The 21,251-nt window shown below is 39.8% G+C and overlaps 1 protein-coding gene across 3 annotated transcripts in view; it reads left to right on the forward strand.

Annotated features, from left to right (window-relative positions):
• Window positions 1-21,251, forward strand: part of camkk1a (calcium/calmodulin-dependent protein kinase kinase 1, alpha a) — a 61,060-nt gene that overhangs the window by 21,079 nt on the left and 18,730 nt on the right. For all 3 annotated transcript variants that reach the window (XM_067607473.1, XM_067607471.1, XM_067607472.1), the window contains exons 2-6: window positions 515-959; window positions 6,573-6,620; window positions 8,583-8,636; window positions 16,598-16,649; window positions 17,610-17,743. In XM_067607473.1, the coding sequence (XP_067463574.1) occupies window positions 627-959; window positions 6,573-6,620; window positions 8,583-8,636; window positions 16,598-16,649; window positions 17,610-17,743 (621 nt within the window). In that variant the 5' untranslated portion in view covers window positions 515-626. The remainder of the gene's footprint in view (window positions 1-514; window positions 960-6,572; window positions 6,621-8,582; window positions 8,637-16,597; window positions 16,650-17,609; window positions 17,744-21,251) is intronic.

Below are 21,251 nucleotides of genomic sequence, written 5' to 3' on the forward strand. Positions count from 1 at the left end.
AGTTAAAGGTTTTAATTCACATGTATTAGAAAATGTATTAATTAATTGACATTGGCAGTATTGACAAAGTCTAATATTGCCAATATCTTTTATCGTATACAGTATATCTATACGTTACATACATTTTGTGTGTGACAAATAGCTTTTAGACACAAGACCATTCTGAAGAAGAAAATTGTTTGTAATGTGGATATGACGACCAAGATGATGTCATGTTATTAAGTCTAGCATCACAATATCCATTATACAGTCTAGATATCATCGGCTCCCAGACAATGGGTCCTAATGGTCTTCCCCTTTCTGCCACCAACACATTAACATTTGTGGTTTTCAGTGAAATATTTTGAAAACTATTAGATGGATTTCAATGTAATTTTGATGTTTGTTTGAAGCAGCGTTTGAAACCAAGATAACTGTTAAGAATGATTTCTTTATTTATTCAGATCTGTATGTAGTTCAGCTCTTCCTACTATGGCTGACTGAGCTGACAGCCTCACTCCCTCTGTGTTTCTAGCTCTGGTGTTGTCCTGAACACTGCGACCGCAGGCTGGCCCAGGTCACGTTGATGCCTGTGGGTGCTGGCCATTACTCTCACCTTCTGCACCGCTCCCACCTCCCCTCCTGCCATGGCTATGAGCAGTGACCCTGGCTGTGAGAGGCTGAACCCCGACTCTGACGAACAGACCAGCAGTCTCACAGACACCATGGCTGCCATGACGACAAAAGACCCTGGCGGTTCAGCTACCAACGGCATGAGGAACGGCGGGGCTCAGCAGGACGGGGCCCAGGCAAGGAGGACTCATCCGATGCGGCCTCACCTGTCCGGGAGGAAGTTGTCACTGCAGGAGAGAGGCACTTACCTGTCCTCGGGCCCTGGACGAGGCTACACACACATCTCCCCTCGGGTGGCTCGCAGGCCAACAGTGGAATCTAAACGTGTGTCTATATCAGACTCTCAGGTGAGGATTTATATAAGAAAACACATTCCCGTTCCAGACATGCAGATGGTACCATAGCAGGGAGTAAAACACAAACCGAGAGAAAGCAGCTTCACTCTGCTTATGAGAGCAATTGTCATATCTAGATAAAAGTAGCATTTAGCTCAATATCTCGGCAGTATCACCAAAGGAAGAAAAGCAGAAAGCCTGTGGAGCACATGACAGGAAGAAGGAAGCATGAGAAAGTGTATACATTAGTCCCCAATTGGCACCCATCATAGAAACATGCCTCTGTATTAGCGGATTTATGTTAATGCATCATTATCCCAGCTTCTGTCAGGGATGTGCAGCTATATGATACTCTATGCTCTGCACTGTGAGCAGATTTGTGTCGTAATGACATGTCAGAGCACTGTGTTCCGCAGACAGACATGAAATGCATTCTGTGCTGCTGGATACGTTATAAAAGAAGTGAGGAGAGTGTGTGAGAGTAGTTAATGATTTGCCACGGTAATCATGTGGAGCAATTCTTGTGCATGCATATCTGTTTGTGTAAGTGATTTAAAGTATGATATAGCATTCCTATTGTGTTTTACATGCTGTAGTTTCTGCTTCGTCTCCCGTTTCCCAGGGTCTCAGGGAGACAGGATTGAGCTGACAAACCCACAGTGATGCACACAGCACATCAAAACTTGATACACTTTGGTGTTGAATCAGTATTTCAGGATACATTTTAACAATTACAACAATCAAAGCTATGTGATGCCTCTTGGATGCTTACTGTGCTTCCTTACAGTACTTGGGTGTAAGTGATGATTGTATGAGTGATCTACTTTGTATGGTATCAACTTTTTAGATCCTCTAAAATGTTGTTTTGGGGTAAGCAGTTTTTGCATTTAGTTAGTCATGCCTGAGGCGCCTTAAAGGAATAGTTTAGTACATTTTAGGAAATATTTAAGTTAGACCACTTTCATGTCTGTATGCTAAATGTGAAGCCATAGCCAAGAGACCGTTAGCTTAGTTTAGCTTAGCACAAACACTGGAAACAGCTAGCCCTCCTGAAGGTGACAAAATCCACCTTCTAAAGCTCATCAATTATATCTGGTTTGTTCCATGGCGTGTAGATAAAGATGGACATAGCGAGGTGTGACACCACCTGTTGGTTTGTATTGGAGCCAGGATGAAGCCCAGAGTTGCAATTTATGTTCAGGCGCCATCTTTTCCGTTTGGAGCCAGGACCTTCCAGATAAAGAGTGCAAGGTGTTGCCTTTCATGCTGTGGAAACACGTCCCGCTACCTCAGAACCAACCTAGCTTACTGAGAACACCAAGCTCTGCACACTTAGGCTAATGTTAGCTACTTAAAGCTGGAGTGCAGGACTTTTGTCTTCCTGTTCTGGCAGCAAGAGTAAACGGGGGTGCTCGGCTGTGATTGCCTGACACAGGCATGCAGCACGCTCTCATGTGCACCTTGAATGACAGGCACACAGCGAAGGCTGGTAAAAATGGATATGTTTTGACGGTCCACTGGCCCACTGGGATTTGTCCCAGTATGCCTGATGGCCAGTACACCACTGGCTGTAACCTACTGTTGCGGCTGTAAAACGGTGGATAAATTGTTTTGAGCATCACACAACCCCTGTGAAATGAGTCATTTTATTATCAGAATCTGATCCATTCGGTCCTATAACACATGGAAAGTCTAGAAGAGCCACACGATTAACGGTCAAACCACCAGTGTTGGAATGTTACGCCCGACGTGAGATTTAAAAACTCTGTATACTGTGAAATAGAGAGTCTTCAAATCTTATTAACAGAGCAATAATTTCCAAAAGGACCACCAGCACTTATTAGAGGGCCCTAATTTAGCAATTGAGACCATAATGACTCATTGAAAAAAATGATTTACTTTCTAGAGAGAAGATGACATTTTTTGTATGGGAGTCAGTTGGAGCCAGCATCTAGCAGCCGTCTGTGGCACTTAAAGGTACTTGCACATTGGCTTCATATTTAGCATACAGATATGAGAGTGGTATTGACAATATCTGTGGTGGAAGATGCAGATAGCTTATAAATGACTGTCAAATATGTCATTAAATAAATATCACATAGAAAATATGCAGCTGAAAACATGGAAAAATAAACTGTCTATTTGTGCTAACCCATGAAAACTAACAATATTATGTGGCTGTGGGTGACTCCCAAATCTCCATTTGCCTCTGACTTTTTCCAATTCAGAGTGAACATTAAAAATTCATGACATCCGCCAGGATGTGGAACCCCTCTGAATTTAACAGATTGCTGCCACAGAGTCGCAGACCTGTCACTGTGTCCTTTCCTATCTGAAAATGGAGTTTCAGCTCTTGCACTGAGCCATAAAAAGGACTCATGTTGCTTGTATTTCTCTGCTCTCATTGGATCTTCAGTTTAACACACTGCAGAGAGATAGAGAGAGAGGGAGACAGCAACTTTTCTTGACATTTGACATTTTTATGGCCTGAGAGGAATACATACTGTACCAGGCAATGAGCAGTGAGGGTTTTTTAGCCGTAGCTGACATATTTTTTTGTTTGTCTAGGTAGAATTTCAGTTTGTTCCTCTTTGCAGTCCAGGCAGGTACACAGGACTTTCTTCGCTGTTACTTAATATAGCAGCAGTTACCACGATGGGAAGGTTATGTCCCCACCCTCATTATAGACAAAAAATTGTCCTTCCCAGACAATTTGGGTAGCCCTAAACGAACTAGGCTGCGCAGGAAAATACTGTGTGACCTCTTTCACATTATATTATCCATAACAGCATAACACTGTCACAAATGGTTGTACCAAAGCACATAAGCCTCTATTTTCTTTTCTCTGTGAGACTCTTTGGGTTCTCACTCATGACTTTCTCATCACATTTGTTATTGTCCATCACTCTATTTTGTACACATAGGGTCTATAATTTCCTCTTACCATGGAGTGTGGGATTAATTTTATGACACAATCACTGTTTTGTTGTTTAAATTAAGGATTAAGAAAATCCAGAGAAAACTACCTAAATAAATGGTTGAATGTTTGCATTTGTACTCAAGAGCATACTGTAAAGATTTGTGTCAAAACAAGATATCAAGTCAAGTTAAAATATATAGCCATTAATCACAGGGAATCAAATGAAAATGATGAACCTGAGACCTTTACTGAGAGATCTCACCATGAACCTTCAAGGAAATAAATGAAGGAATTATTGTGAAGGGCCTCACAAGATAAGAATCTTCATTAGAGTGTGCTCAGATGTGCAGAGAGTGGGCAAATAAAGATTAAATACTGAGATACCATTGATGAAATACAGAGGAAACTATATCAGAGCACCTGGTGAAAGTCTGAGCCTCTTATAGTGCTAGTTTAGAAACCGTCTACATTGAAGTCATCGCAGACAAGCGTGAAGAATCCCACAGCCTGACAGGAAAAGAAAGGGAAGGGACATGAAGGGACAGCTACACACAGACCTAGAAACAAGACGTACTAATTAAATTCACTCAAGAACCAGAACATTTCCTTACTAACTAATCGAGCTGTACTTGCTGAGGACACACTGCAATTTTGCAAAATAGATTTTTACAGCTCCTTACTGATGAGTCTGTTTGTTTTCGTATTCAAAGCCACTTTGCATTCACAGCCTGCATCTCCTTTGCAGGCTCTTACACAAAAATGGATTAACCTGAAATCCTTTCCTTGCTTTGTTAGTAAGGAATAGAAACCATCATGATGATACTCTAAATTGATATACCAGTGAACTGATAGTGAACTGTGAGTGTCTGCTATTAAAGCTTGCATTAATGCCTCTGAAAATTGGACAGCCTTGTACATTATACTGTATTTGTTATATCTGACTAACTGTGTATTAATACAAGCTGCAGAAGAATGAAAATGAGTAATATTGGCCAGTCCTTGAGCAAAACTGAATGTTAGCGTCTAGTCGTCTTCACAGTACATTAGTACAGTAAATGATGTGGTTCTTCTTGATTCTTGTCAAGTACAGCAGTGGTCTTCCTCCTCTACTGCCATTCTATCATGTTGCCACAGCTTTTATACCATTCTATCAAAATGCATTTTAAAATGACAAGTTTTGAGGAAATTATTTTACACTTCCAGGGTTTAAATACCATCAAGCACAAGTTCAGTTTTCATTACATCCTTCCTCAGGCAGGCAGGTACATTAGGCATGCACATAATTCATCATAACAATCAAATGCACAGACATTGATTTTGAATGGCACAGTGGTAGTGATCTATCTGTCATGCAGTGATATTGATTGGGTGTTGACTAATGATGTGGAGAGTTTGGAACAGAATAGAGGATAAAGTGAGTGTACAGATGTGAAGGGAAACAGGAGAGAGGAGAGATGTGTGCGTTGCATACTGAGCAATAGCCAAACGTGACAGTGTGACCAAAAAAATTCCTCTAAAGATTTATTGTGGCCGAGCAAAGCATTTGAGTTGGACTCGTGTGTGCGTACGTGTGCGTGTGTGGCAGATGTATTTAAGGCTTTCTGCTTTCTCTCTTTATCCATCAGCCTTGACAGAGTATTAACTGCAGTGCAGTGCTCACTGAGCATGTGCCAGCAAACTGTGAACCCAATGGAAGTCCTCTCAGACAATCCCTCCTACTGCTCTTTTCTTTGAGTTCCCCTCATTTGCCTTCCCTTTTATCCTTCACCGCCCTATTTTCTTCCTCTCTTTATCTCTCCACGACCAATCAAAGCAATCCTTTTCAAAGTAGTGCTGCTTACTGCACCTATCATATCCACATCGTCTATTCTTTCCATCTCTCACCCTTTGTCATAATCCCTGCCCACAGTACTTCACACCATCATACCCGACAGTGCATAACCCTCCAATCCTCACATCTCCTGCAGCACCAACAGTAATGCTCAGTACAAGCTACATAACCAGCATGTTATGTAACCTGATATATAATACCACATTTTCTAAAATACCTTGCCTGATGGCGAGTAAAGTCCTGCCCTACCACTGTGAGTTGGTGCTGTACTTTCAGTCCTACCCCCCACCCCCCCCACACACACACCCCACACACAAACACACACACAGAACTGTTAAGAGGGAACCGCTTTCAATCCATTTTCTCCACAGCTCCATCTCGTTCTCTTTCACACTCATATCACTGCTCACTTACTGCTCATTGACTTTGCTGTCCGTGCACACCCCACCTCCCCCCTCAACCCACCCCCGTGAAATGCTGAAATGCTCCCCACCACCACCAAACTCTCCTCTTGCCCCCCTCCTCCATCCGCATCCCCTCCCCTTGCATCTCTGTCCTGCTGTGGTCTGCTCTGCTCGGCTGTGCCCCTGGCTGACTCCGTGCTGTAGCAGTGGTTGCTATGGAACTGCAAATCAGCCATTTAAGCAGTAGCACTCTAATGGACTTGCAGACAGTAAACAGAAACTACAGACTGCATCGCTACCTACATCTCAGAAATAAATGACTTTCAACACACATACATGCACACACACATTGGGAACATTTTGTTCCTGCGATGAAGACGGTCCTGTTTCTCTTTGCTTTAGATGATGAAAGCGCTCATCATGTTTACGTTTAGCAGTTCATGTCTTCATCTTTTCTGTCCCCCTCACAGGACTGTATCCAGTTGAACCAGTATAAGCTAAAGAGTGAGATTGGAAAGGTGAGTTTGTCGGCTTTTCTGCCATTTGCCTCTGTTCAATTTCGAGTGGTTTGGGAAGCAACTCAGAGATGAAGATTGTCCCTTTGCTCAATTTACGCCTTAAATGGAAAATAGACACCAAAATCATTCACAACATGTGCACACTAAAAGACGTGTGAGAATTTTACAAGTGAGATATCTTATGATGCGGAGGTTTTGTACTTGGGACCATTCAGGTGAACACCACCTGTTCTCCCACTGAGTCAGTTTTAGCTCTACACACTTCACTCCTAGTTCAAAACAGTCCTGTAATGTTATTTCATATCTTATTTCTTCTTTTGTAGTTGCTCAAAGTCTCCTTTTCTAGAAATATGTAAATACAAACTAAATATCAAACAAGACAGCCATGCTAGCGGCTCACTGAAGCACAGTGGTGCTTTAAGTTAAATACAAACAATGACAATGCTAACATGCTGACCTTTAGCAGGTAATGTTTATCATCTTCACCATCTTAGCTTAGCGTGTTAGCATGCAAACATGCACAAAACACAAAGTGCAGCTAAGGCTGATGGGAATGTAATTTGATTTGGACAAACGTTGACCTGATGATGGTGCTAAAGGAAAAGTTAAGTAATTATTAAGGTGATTGCATCCTGGGGTGGACATGAATGTTTGCACAAAATATGATGACAATCCATCCAATAAATATTGAGATATTTCAGTCTGGACCAAACTGATGAACAGACCGGCTGACAAACAGGCCAACATTGCCATACCGAGCGCCACAATGCTAGCCTGTCTAACGAAACAAAGATGCCTCACAGTGTTGGTATTGTTTAGATACCAGCCAACAACACAGATTCAATATTATAAAAAGTAAGGAGTTAAATAAAAAGTGAAGTGGTAAAATTCAAAGTCTGCAGCAGTGTGTCGAAGGGCAGTAAGCTTCAATATTTTCAACTTTACAGAGAAACTTTCCAGAAATCTGACAGCACACTGTCAAGTTTTGCATTTAAAAAAAAGCGACATTTGCAGATGAGCAGTTTTGTGGGTAACGTGGGGAATCTATAAATGGATGTAAAAAAAACTGGTAAACTCTGTAAAGACATAATTCTACATCATTTTATGCAACAATGCCAAAAAGGGCTTATGAAACACCTTCGTAGATTTAAAGAGGATGAAAGGAGTATCAGATTGATATATATATATATATATGGGCGGATACTAAATTTTGTGGTCATAAATGAAAAGGTGCAATCAAACCTTGTCTATCAAAAAAACATGCAAGAATGCTAAGGTGTTAACATAAAGCAGTGTAGAGAATTATCTTCATGGGATACATAAATGATTTTGATGATTTTTATCTGAAAGCAGAGCCATTTGTTGTGACATTTTGTAAAACTTTGTCACATAAATTTGGAAGGATTCAGACTCGTATGTGTGTCGACTAAAGCCCTTAAATGAATTTTTGTCTCTCCATGTCTTTCTAATAATTGCGCAAGGCAACATTTCTTCTAAGAGCAAATAAATACTGAGTCATTTATGGATGTCCAGGACATCCATCCAAATTTTGTTTTCCATGACATCTACAGTTATATAACTGACTTTATTTAATTCCAGTTCTAAACAGTACAACAGTTTGATCAGCTTTTCAAGCAGCAATGTTACTGGTTTGCACTCACCAGAGAATAAATCAAGGGAAAAACAGACTATGGTGGTGAACACACATCCTGGGGCAATGTGTGTGGGAGGAGCCATTGTGTGTTGCCAAAAAACAGAAATGTTGTTTTTGAATGAAAACGGTGCTGTCTTCAAAACACTCTGTCAGTATTGTGCTGCTGTCTGTTCTCAAAGTGACGCTCTAGGAATGTTAGAGGAATCGCTCTTCATGTCAGAACCAGTTTTGTGATGATCTAATTTGTTTTAATGCTCTGACCAACAAAATCTGGGTAAAACACTGAAATGAATATTGTTGTGTTGCAGGGCTCCTACGGTGTGGTCAAACTTGCCTACAACGAGGATGATGACAAACACTATGTAAGTCAGTGCGCTCATTTTACATCTCAGCAACTTGATGTTTCTTTCTGATTTACAGCTGAAATTCAGTCCCTCTGCCACACAGCCACACTTCTCCTTTGAGCTTTCATCAAGCCGCTCAGCCTGTATTATCTAGACAGAAGAGCTCTACATGATCTCCCCAGTGCTATTGATTTTTTTTTTTTTTTTCCCCTACTCTTCCACCTCAGTGCCTAGCTGTGAGTTTCATCCACTCCAATTGCATCAGTTGTCCTGGAAGAAACCTGGAAACTGAAGTGGCTTCTACTGCCACTTAAAAGTGCATCTAAGACTTTATCTATCTTCAAAGCAGCACTGCTGTTGCTTTGTGTATCAGGTAGCTGCTTTGACGTTTGTTCACGAGGGGGAATCTGGATATGAGCTTGCCCGCTGAGATGAGGTCATTTTAGATGTTTCCATCAAGGTGATTTGTTCCTGTAAAAGCAACCTCAGCCCCTCCAACTGTAAGCTGGTGGATGTTTTAACATAACTAAGCTGTCCTGTACAGTAACAACAATGGAAAGTGTTTGGATGAGTCACATAGAGTTAAGCTGCCAACTTTGGATGGGTTTAAGATGTACTTTTGAACTGGAGCCAGTGGAAGCTCAGAGCTAAACACAGTCCAATATTCAAATGAGAGCTTGTAAATTTGCCGATAGAATACCAGAATGGTAAACACCAGGAGTTTATGTAAGGACACATGTGAGCCCTATAAGATGATTGAAATATTATAACAAGGGAGTGTTATTTAAACTTTCCTTCTAGAGTGGAATAATGACAATCAATGAGCCACTTTGCTCTGCGCAGGGGGAGGGAAGAGCTTCCAAGCATGTCAGGGAGAGACCAGAGATGAGGTGCGACATGAGTGAGAGCAGCACATTTAGCAGATCAGCAGCAGCAAGTGACTACACAGGTACATTGCTGAGCTTAGGTCACCCATGTTTCAGAAGTGGTCAGAGACCAATACACAATGACTGTAGTTATGCATGTTTAGCAGATCAGCAGCATCACATGCAACGTTGTGTCTACACAAGAGGCATTCAGGTACATGGTTGATCGTAGGTCACCTGTGTTTTGCAATCACTCAGATCCCAAAACACAATTATGGACACGGAAAAAAAGGAAGGAAATACTTCCCATGGGCAGTTCAAAACCAGGTTGTCTTGTGTGAAGCACTGCTATAGACAAAGCATAAATCTTTGGAGCAAACATACTCAAATCTGAACCAAAGGCACAGAAAATAAACAATATAAGAGCTTAATATGATTTTTAAATGTAGCCCTTATTTTACTTAAAATGAGAAAATAACATTTGTTACTATTATTATTATTACTATATTATAACTATTAGTGTACTTTATATCATCTGTGTATAACAGAATGTTAGTTTCTTTCATGTTGTTGGTGTATATACTCATTCATACCTCAAATCAACTGAATTCATTTTTCTATGCGTTGAAGTAGTGGCCGGAGGACAAGCAGTCGGCCCATTCTGAACAGGAACTTTTAAACGGGCACTGCACTAGTGATACAAAACAAAAGTGTGTATATTTGCCCCCCTTTCCACCCTTGCAAAAATAAGTTACATTTATATATGCCTACTACTAATTTGCAACAGCATGTGTGTTTTGTAAGAAATTCCACCAGGATTGCGTTTTATCAACATAATGAGGAAACATTAATTAACATATCTGGTAAGTCACAAAATGTTGATACTGAATATATCTGCAACATATTTCATTTTTTTCCCTGCAATTTCCACTCTTGATATACTCTTGGGTTTCAACTAACTAATTATTTTCATTATAAATAAATCTGCAGATATTTCCTCAATAAATCAAATAATGGTTTGGTCTATAAAATGTCAGAAAAAAGTGAAAAATTCCCATCGCATGTCATCAGATGTCTTATTTTGATCAACCAACAGTCTGAAACCCAAAGATATTCAGTTTACAATTAAATAAAACAGAGAAAACAAGCAAATCCTCACATTGGAGAAGCTGGAACTAAGAAAATACAGACATTTTTGCTTAAAAAATGGCTTAAACAATTTATTGATTATCATAATAGTTGCCAATAAAATTTCTGACATTGGACTACTCAATTAATCGACAATTTTTTTGTAGCAATTAAAGCATAAGAAGACTTTTTTTCTAGTTATGTTTAATCACTCACAGCACTTGCTTAAGGTTGGGAAAGAGTAAGTAATTTTGAGGCATGACACACATGGTGTTCACTTTATTCACATTTAACCTAAACTTTCCCCGACCTTAAAAGGGCATCAGGGTTATCTCAGCTTGTGTTTTAAAACTTCAAATAGTTAAGAGAAAGGCTGCGTTACAAACTGGAAGTGCAGGGTTTGAAAGAAGTGGGTATTTAGGAGACATATGGTGGTCTAACAAATGATGCTATCAAGTATTATGGGAGTCATACAGTAGGTTCTAACATTTTTGGACTATGACCCGTACTAGGGATTGTGAAAGCCCCAATGTAATGGAAATGCAGTACTAAATTGCTGGAGTTCTCCTTTAATCAAAGTGCTTTTGTTGCTTAAACCACACAAAAGACTCAGTATGCAAACCCGGATCTCTGGCTTCAAAGTCCTGTGCTTTTTACACCCACCATCCACCGTGACCACGTTCCTACAAGTAGCATGCAGTAAATAAATTTAGCAATTCCCAAACTAGAGTAAAAGTTCAAAAAAACATTTTGAACATAATTTGCAAAACATATTAGTAGTATATGGGCCTATTTTCTAGGAGACGGTGTTGCAGTATAAACGAACCCAGGAGAAAATTGAGCCTTAAAGATGTTTTTATTTTGTTAGAATCATCCAGTCTGAAGCCTGAGATGTTGTGCTCGTATTTGATGCTGATTGTTGCCACTGATAGAAAATGTTAGCTGCCGGGACAGACTGCGGGTTATTGCAGCTTGGCTCAAATGACAGACTTATCTGAAATAACAATGACAGGAATCAAGAGAGGAGGAGATGAGTAATGACGGCATGGTAGGGTGATTCTGTTTCCTGGCAATTTGAGTTGGTTTCACACAGAACGGATTGGATTTTTGCCTCCACAGCTTTAGCCCACACACACACACACACACACAGATACTGCACAGTAGAGACAATGTGCTCCAGTAGTTCATCTGTGTTTACTTGATTCCTATAGGCTTGAAAATCCTTGAGGGTTTGTATTTTAAAAAAAAATATAACAAGGCAGTGAAGGTTTGTGAAAAAGAAATGACAGTTTTGGGATTATTTTGTTTTTATATTAAGCTGTAGCTTTTGAAACTGGGGTAGGTAGTGTTCTGGAAAAGGCAAAAAAAAAAAAAAAAAGCCCCCTCTGCTCTCTGTCGTAAGCCCCTCCCACCAGATGAGCATGGGCATATGCACACGCTTCATACGTGCACGCAGCTCAACAGTGTGTACTACTGCATTCACTCACATACACTCAACTTCCTCTCAAGGCACAACCTTTAGCAAACAGTCAACGGTAAACAGGACCGTCTCTCACCTGTTTGAAGTCCACCACAAAATGATGATGATGATGTTGCGTCTCTTTCATTGTCTGTCTCTAAAACCACCTCAGTCACCAGTCTGTCAAAGAGCCAGACCTGGACCCGTAGCTCCAAACTGAGTCCTAGAGCGACAAGCTCCGTGATGCATAAAAATCTTTCACTGCTTTTCACTTCTGGGAACCGAGTTCACTTCCATTGAAAGTCTCTCGCTCTGCCGTTGTTGTTAAGATTATGTGCTTTTTCCCCCGCACTACAGGCAATAGTCTGATGATCGCACGTTGCTTTTCACTCTGCTTTCTGTTGATATTCTCGTATTTTTCTTCTCTCCTTCTGCAATTCATGCAGTCCCATCACTTTCTGTCCATCGGTATCCCACTGCTTGCCTGGCCTCCAAACTGTCACTTCATTCAGGCCAAATGAAATGATTGGACGGACTTCTTTTAGGCCTTCACCAGCCACACATACTGGATTCATTTCTTTTTATAGTCACAGCATTTGGTTTATTGACTACTGTCAGTATGTACAGATGATTTCAACAAATATAACAAAAAATGCTCCTAAAGTACATTACCTACCTAAGATTTAATTAATTGGTTTTTCTCTGCCTCTTCTCAGAAATACACTGAGTTTTGTTTTTTTTTTGACTTGACAAGCTTGTGATGAAAATAAAATATGATGATAATATGTTGACTAATTCTTACCAATGTTATCCATTACCATGAAAGTCATTTCCAAGCGAGTGCTGGAACCATGTTTTTATTGTCCAACGCATCAGCAGATTACTAAAGGTCTCTAAATTGTGTACGTGTTTGTTGTGGCATCCTGTGTCATATTATTACCAAGCTCACCACTTGATTGTCAGGCATCCAATTGTGATGATGCAGTTTATCAGCCTTAGGGGGCTTAAGTAAGCCTAATGGCACGCAGCATTCACTAAACACATTTCAAATTGGTGGAGTGACGACTTGAAAGAGGTAATTATTAGCAGATATTTGCTCTGAGAAGAGAGAGCAGGATATTTACTTCTCTTTCATTTGCTTAATGAGTGTCTGTCTCTCCAAGTCACTTCCAGGAGAAAGTGGGCAACTGTCCCAGAGCCCCAAACTGTCGGGGGCCCCAAAAACCCCAGGTTTACTGTGCTGCAATTAGATTGATTAATTCCAAATTAGTTTGGTAATATCGTCCACTAAATCGCAATATAAGCTGGAATAGAAAGACCTTTAAAGCTATAATTTTCATGAAATCAAGCCCCTGTTTTTTATAATGTTTATGGTTGACATTTTTTCAGCAATAGCCACTCAGTGTACGTACATTATGTAATTACCTCATTATGTTGTAGTTTTCATTATAGTAGAGTCCACCAATCCTGCATTGGATTCAAATTGCCTACATGCAAGGGACTCACAGGAAACGATGCATGCATGTAATCCAGCGTTATTGTATGTAACTTTATTTGTAATGTAAAATGTAAAAAATTCAATTTTATCTCATTGATATCAGCTTCACAGTTTAATGTTCACTCTCCTACAGCCATATCAGAGCTGTGGTTATTGCTGCTGCTAGTTCACACTGAAAGCATTCAACTGGTGAAACGCTGTAGCAGTCACAGGAAACGCAATGTATTTTTTTTCTTGAGGTTACCACTGACAGCAATTGTTCATCATGACAAAACGAAACAACAAAAGATGTCATTTTGGCTTTTTTTTGACAATGTATCAGTTTTAGATATTGCAGGGAGTATTGAATATGAAGCGTTGAAGAGTTGAAGGCAACAGGCTGCACACCATTAACTCCTCACCAAGATAACTAACTTTTCTTACTGTGTCCTCCTGTTATTTGGAAAACTACTGGCACCATGCTCAGCAATGATTATTGAATTACTTCTTCATGAAAACAATGTGAGTTTGTTTGGCTGCATTATAAATTGATACAGCAGTTTCACTTTAGCCGTTCAACGAGTGTTAGTATAAAACTGCACTTCCTGTTACCACAAATAATCACTGCTGTTGCCACATTTACCGAAAGTGAATTCTTAAAGGGGACATATCATGCTTTTTTTTTTTTTCAGTTATTTTATACCGTTATGATGTTGGATGTTAACATGGTCAAAGTTCCAAAACTTGAGGTGAATGGATGTAAAACACATCCTGCTAGTCAAAAGCCAGAGCTTCAGTCTGCTCTGAACACAATGTTTGTAACGTTACCTCTCCTTCCTCCTCATGATGACGTCAGATTGTTCGCCCACAAATGGCCATCTGTCCTGTAGCCTTTGTTGCTAAGGTTGTTGCTAAGGTTGTTCCACAGGTTGTCCAGTTGCAGATTTCAGATCAGATTCAGGCTCGAACATGTATGGATATATTTGAGAAGTTTCCATTTTGAGTCAAGAATAGGAAAAAGAAGTGAAATTCTACTACTATTGTTTGTTGCATGGTTTGTTTACATAGCCTTCAAAGCTGCTAAAACAGCCTGTTTCAGGCAGAGGCTGAACTGAGTGGCTGCATAAAGAGCAAGTGTAAGATAAATAAAGAATTGTTGAACTGTAAATCATGCAAAGATATTCCAGCATAGCCCCAGAATAAAAAGATGGACCTGGAAATGTTCATGATATGTCCACGTTAACGGTAGCGCCTGTAGTGGCGATTTTCTATTCAATAAGAGACTCACAAAGAGAGAATGTCTTTCTGTGTTATTTATTCAAAACACTTGCAAATGGGCTTCAGCCTGTAACAAAATATGCCTTAGGCTGAGAGCAAGAGCCTCTCTGTTTGGTCTAGTTTTTATACAGCAGTCTACACAAAAACACACACCCAGGAAAAGCAAACATGTTTCTTATCATATCTTGACATTTCCCGCCCCTTCTCAGATGGTTCTGAACCCAGATTTTCAGATAAAGATTAATACTCAGAGAATCATCATCACCATATATAGTAAACAAAACCCAGGCACATGTAACTGTGAAGCAAAGCTTTCACATAAGGTGTTAAGATAGTGCTTAATTGTAAGGCACAAAAGAGTACGTGCTGTGTTTTCCACTAAACGCCAGCATTTTTATCTTTCATATACAGGCTATGATTTTTACCCAAAATTGAGGTCCTCAGTATTAGGTAGAGGTACCTTAATTACATCAGTCGATATCATGTTTACATGATGCATGTTCCTAACTAGACGTGTTAGTCTACAGATTAGAGTGCTGAAGAATTCAGTTCCACCTCCTGCAAAATATGTTTGCGGCTTTCGTGTTTTTGCCTGCCTTTGATCAACATCACACGCCACTCACCAGTACCGCATAATCACAACTTTACCTTTTGACTGTATCTTTTACACAGTGTCCACAGTTATTACCAAAGTCTTTCCCAGTTTTATATTTAGTCAAATCCATTAACTGTGAGTAAAACTGCAATGATACACCTACACCTACCTACAAAGTGAGAATTTGGCTTTTGAGATGGCAGCTATTTACTGGAGCTCCACCACCAATCCTAGACAGTTTAATGAACTCCAAACATAGAGCATGGTCATGATTAATGTTACTGTCAAGTGCTTGTAGCCCTGCAACGGAAAACTGCAATAAATCTGAATGTTACTGGACAATTTTTAACTATCTGATCACTGTGTGGCTGAGAGACGCTTTATTTCCCCACACTAACCACCATCCCACAAGTACACATACATACACACACAGACAGTACACCATGGAAACTGTGTTCCAGGGAGGAACTGCTTTTTTGCCAAACCTAGTTTCTGCACAGTCATAGCCATGGCGACCACAGTTAAACGAAACTACTGAGCTGTACATCACCAAAAAATGTCCCAGCTTACCATGAATTAATAATGAGGGAAGTCATGTTGACAGAATATTAGTTTTGGTGATTTTCAGAAATGTCTAATATGCAGTTAATGTTATTTACACTCTCTCCTCCCTTTGCATAAGAGACATCATTACAACTTTGAGTTGGTCCCCCTTATACACACACATACACACACACACACACACACACACACACACACACACACACACACACAGTTGTCCTTGAGAAAGCAATAGAGTCTCTTTTCCACAAAAGATTCAGTTGCCTCAGACCTATCTATTCAGATGCTCCCTTGAGCTTTCACAAGTGATAATAACATAGATAACAAACCACTTTGATGTGGGCACATGTTAGGACACAGCTGTAAGTTGTATCAGCAATGATGGTTCTAGTTAAATCTTCAATGTGTTTTATTGTATTATTTGATGATAAAGTGCTCTGCTTTGAGATGGTTTACATGTACATTCATGTTGCATATAAACCAGTTGTTTTATTTTATTTTTGATGTTCACATAGGTTATTATTTCTGAACTGATGAATGTTTCTTTTGACTTATCTTTACTGTTACCTGTATGTGTTCACGCTATGTGACTTAAATTACTTTCTACTTTCCTAGGCCATGAAAGTGGTGTCCAAGAAGAAATTAATGAAGCAGTGTGGTTTTCCACGTAAGTCCTAATTTATTCTATTCTATTATTATTTCTATCCGATTCTATTCCGTTAAACGAGAAACCTGAGAAAAATGCGTCTATCCAGATTTAACTTATCAACGATCAGAGATCAGATCATAAAAGAACAACCACAACTAAAATTCCACGAAACAAAGCAAAGCAGGTAAGAGATGACCCTGCAGACACTCATGCACAGCACTGTCTGTGTCAGTGTTTACAAAGACCTCTGGAGTAACACAGCCACAGTTACAAACACTGCTGTGAAAGTGTGCCATATTACAAAAGAAGTCTCACATTGATGTGTGACTTTTCAAAGCAGTGTGAGACAGCTACCAGAGCTACAAAGAAGTGAAATCCTCTTTGCCAGATTGCAGGGGCATTGCAGAATTATTCATAATGTGAAGGGAAACAGTTCTCAAAATAGTGATCACAATTTAGTATTGCACTTCAGTATTGCATAAAGTTGGGGGGGGGGGGGTGTTCAAAGTGGATGCAGCAGAGGTCAAGATACTCTTACGTAAAAAAAAAAACCCCAATAATGCAACCCAATAGCCTACTTCTAACAAACCTCACACCCCCAGTTTGTAATGCAGACTTTCTGTTAAAAATGTGAAGTCTCAAGCCCAAGTCGGGATAACCGTGATGACATCATTAGCCCATTTATTCTCAGTGTCCCTGACACTCATTTAAAACAGGTTTAAAACTCATCTTCAATGCCCCAGATACTGAGAGTAGTAATTTTCAACTGTGAAATATTTTCTTATGTCAGTGCAGGCACTCTGCCATTTGTCTAAAAATAATTGTAGTTGGAATGCCTTCAAGTTTTTAAAACTGGAATTTTCTCGTTGCTCACATTATAACATAGAGAAAAATCTGTACCTGACTCCTTGTCAAGTCTAATCATGATTAAATGAATCCATTATTCAAATGGTATGTGGTTTGTGTGGTGGTCTGCAGGTCGTCCGCCCCCAAGAGGACCCAAGGCAGCCCAAGGAGAGCAGCCCAAAATCTTAGGACCCCTGGAAAGGGTCTACCAAGAGATTGCCATCCTTAAAAAACTGGACCATGTCAACATTGTTAAGCTGGTGGAGGTGAGAGTTGTTTTCTGTCTCATAGCTATTTTCGAACACAAAAAGGTAGTTGCTGCTTTTGTATTCAGAATCCAGCCAGTTCATCAGTGACTATTACACTCACAAATGAAGTGATCCTGGAATCTGGCCAGTTTGGGCAGCAATCAATGTTAACCTCATTAGAGTTCAATGAGGGTTCTCTGAATAAACATTTTATAATGGAAAAGACTAAAATAGCTCAACAGCTATTGGATGGATTACCATGAAAATTTTTACAGATATTCATGATCCCCAAAGGATGAAATATGCTGACTTTAATGATCCCCTGACTTATTCTCTAGCGTACTATTAGGTTCACATTTTTACTTTGAAGTGAAATGTCCCAACAACTGAATTTTCTTGAAATTTGGTATAGCAATCCATGTTGTCCAGAGGATGCATTGAAAAGACTTTGGTGATCCCCTAACTTTTCTTCTTGCTCCACCATGAGTTTGACAATTTGTAGTTTTTAATGAAAAAAGCCTCTGCAGCAATTGGAAAGCTCATATTCCCCTCAGGATGAATTCTAATAAATTTGGTGACCCCAGGATTTTTCATCTTGCACCATATCAGGCCAAAATTTTAATTTGTCTGATATTTTGGTTTCTGACAAAATAACTGCAAAACAAATGACATTTCCATTAGCTGTACTTTGTATTTAGTGCTAATTAGCAAATGTTAGCATGCTAACACACTTTACTAAAATGGTGAACAAAGTAAACATTCTGCCTGCTAAACATCAGCATAAACATAAGCATGGTCATTGTGAGCATGTTAGCATGCTGACGTTAGCATTTAGCTTAACGCACAGCCTCACAGAGCCACTAGCTTGTGAGAGGACTCTCGTTCTTGTCATATGAATCGCCGTATACATACATCCTCTTCAATAGACAGTGTTTCCACACTTTATTTTCCATTTAACTTTTTTTGTTGATCTTTGGAGTTAAATGAAGAAGAATGGTATCTTGCAGTAGATATATGTGTCACATCATAACTGGCTCTCTGATAGCATCATGTGGACATCCACAACAGGTTTTAAATTCATTGTGGTCAGGATTATCCCTCACAGCGTTGTCTCCAGATAACCTTTCTTGCTGTATACCCTGACTCATGCTTTGTATTTATGTCACATCAGTTTCTGTCAGACCAAAAAGCTGGATAAACTCTGTGCTGCCAGGAAACAGGTGGGAGAAATGAGATAGGCTTAGCCTCCAGCACATCTATCACACTTCTGTTGCTGGACCTTCAGGATTTTTAGGTGACATATTCTGGAGAAAGCAAAGCTTCCACCTGACAAACGGACTCTTTTATTCTCAACAGCCAACGCTGGCAAACTGAGTTGTGAAATTTTGAAGATGGATAGACTTTCAGTCTCTACAGAGGCGGTTGTTTATGAAAGATGAGAGCCGATTTGGAAGACGTGACTCAAGATGCCCGCCGCTCCCGCGATATCATCAGAGTGTTTTTCAATCTTGGCCAGATGGCGGGGGCACCGCCACCATGGTTGAGAGTTAAGCTCAGGGAGTCAGCCGGTAGGAAAACTGTCTGGCCTGCTTGGGTGTAGAGTGTGCCAGAAATATGTTTAGTTTTTAAGAAAGTTTTAGTTTCTAAGTAAAAGTCAAGTACTTCTGCTCCTGTGTGCTCACTCAAGCAGTGAACACACACACACACACACTCATCTCTTCCCCGCTTTGTCCGCCCTCGCTCTCACTCTCATAATGGGCATATGTGGCCTCTCTCTCTCTTTCACTCTCTTTCTCTCTCTCTCTCTCTCTGTTCATCCATTTACTTGTGCTGTGCTCTGGTCGGGATCACATTCATTATGAGTATCCAACTGATTCCTGTGAGACTGCAGTCCAGTCCATCTAATTATGGGTAGACTTTTTTTTTTCCCTCGTTTTGAAACATTAAAGCCCACGCCAAGTGGAACAGATTAAAACTGATGGAAATGATATGGCCATTTGTCCCAGATGGCTGGGAAGAGACAGTATAACTGCCCCAATATTCACCAAGTCATGCAGATGTTATGAGAGTAACACTTTTCTATTTCTATTTCCCTATAAATCAACATACCCTTTTAATGCGTCTTAGTCACTGCATTAGTCAACAGCTACAAATAAAATTACTAGGTTGCTAATGGTTTGCACTTTCAGCACAACAACAGCTCATTTACTGTTTATAGCTTTTTGTACTTTTACTCTGAACAAAGAGAGAAAAACAATGTGCAATGCAAAAAGAACAGTGTTTATTTAAGTGACAGTATGAGCAAACATTCACCTATTGACTGATTCACAGCCTGTTAAAATTGACGTGAGTAAATAGTGTTCCTGTTGCTTTAGAGGTGATTTCCTGCCCTTGTTTTTCCAGTATTGTGTGTCCCTGACAGACATTTACCTTCACTGTGGTCATTTACATTCACCAGGATGTTGTATTTAAACAGATGCATGCGTCCTGTGGTTTGTTGGAGCTGTGAGCGATTGTCTTGCAGAGCAAAGCATGGGCTTTGCAGTCCAGTGGGAACACCTGTTTTCATTAACACAGCCAACCATCGACTGCAAAGTTGCGGATTTGCACAAATTGTTGCGGAACTGTCCTAACTGTGAAGAATTCTGAGCAGCTTTCACATGAGCACAAAGAAAAGCCAAAAGGTTGTTTTCAACCAGTTTTTAAAATATCAAGGCTGCTGTCATCACAGTTCATTTATAACTCTGCTTTAGTCCATTTCAAGGAAGGAGAGACTTTTAAATTCTTCGATGTTTGGCCCTGAATGCAAACTGTCAACTTTTTGAATGTTCCTGTGAGGAAGTATCATGTTTACTTCAAGGGCAACCATCACCTATTGAAGAATACATAATTGATAAACAGAATAGAGGAATTAATAAAAAATAAGCGACAAAATTATATCAAGCTATTGCCAGTATGACACAAGACAGTATGCAAATGAAAGATAAATGGGAGTCTGAGAACATGACAAAAAATATGTGTCATTACCAATGCAAAAAACATGCAAAAAGAATATGGAAAATTGGAAAATTATCAACAGGTATTTTTTAACAGGAAATAAATCCGTAGGAGCAGGAGACTACTGGAGGAACAAACAATCTGCCTGCATGTTTTTTGGTCGTGTCCCAAGCTTAAGAACTTTGCAAATGAACCCTAAAACAGCAGTACTGGGAGTAATCCACGGAGATTGTAGACAATCATACGTATTAAATATTCTTTTGGTTACAGATTAGCGAGGATCCACCTTCTAGAGGAGAATTTGACAGGAAGTATTAGAGAGGTTGAAGGCAGTGTATGAGATGGTAAAAATTGCCTATAAACTGAAAAAAATGGCACCGACTTATTAGAAATCATGTCTTAGGCCCATGAAATGACCAGAATGAATGTTATCTAATTATGCAGCTTTTTGTTTTTGTTTTTATTATGAATTTTTATGGTTTTTACATGTTATTTTGATTGCATTATACCTCTACATCCTTTTGTGTGT

This window comes from Thunnus thynnus, chromosome 13, assembly GCF_963924715.1.
Source record: "Thunnus thynnus chromosome 13, fThuThy2.1, whole genome shotgun sequence".
Taxonomy (NCBI): domain Eukaryota; kingdom Metazoa; phylum Chordata; class Actinopteri; order Scombriformes; family Scombridae; genus Thunnus; species Thunnus thynnus.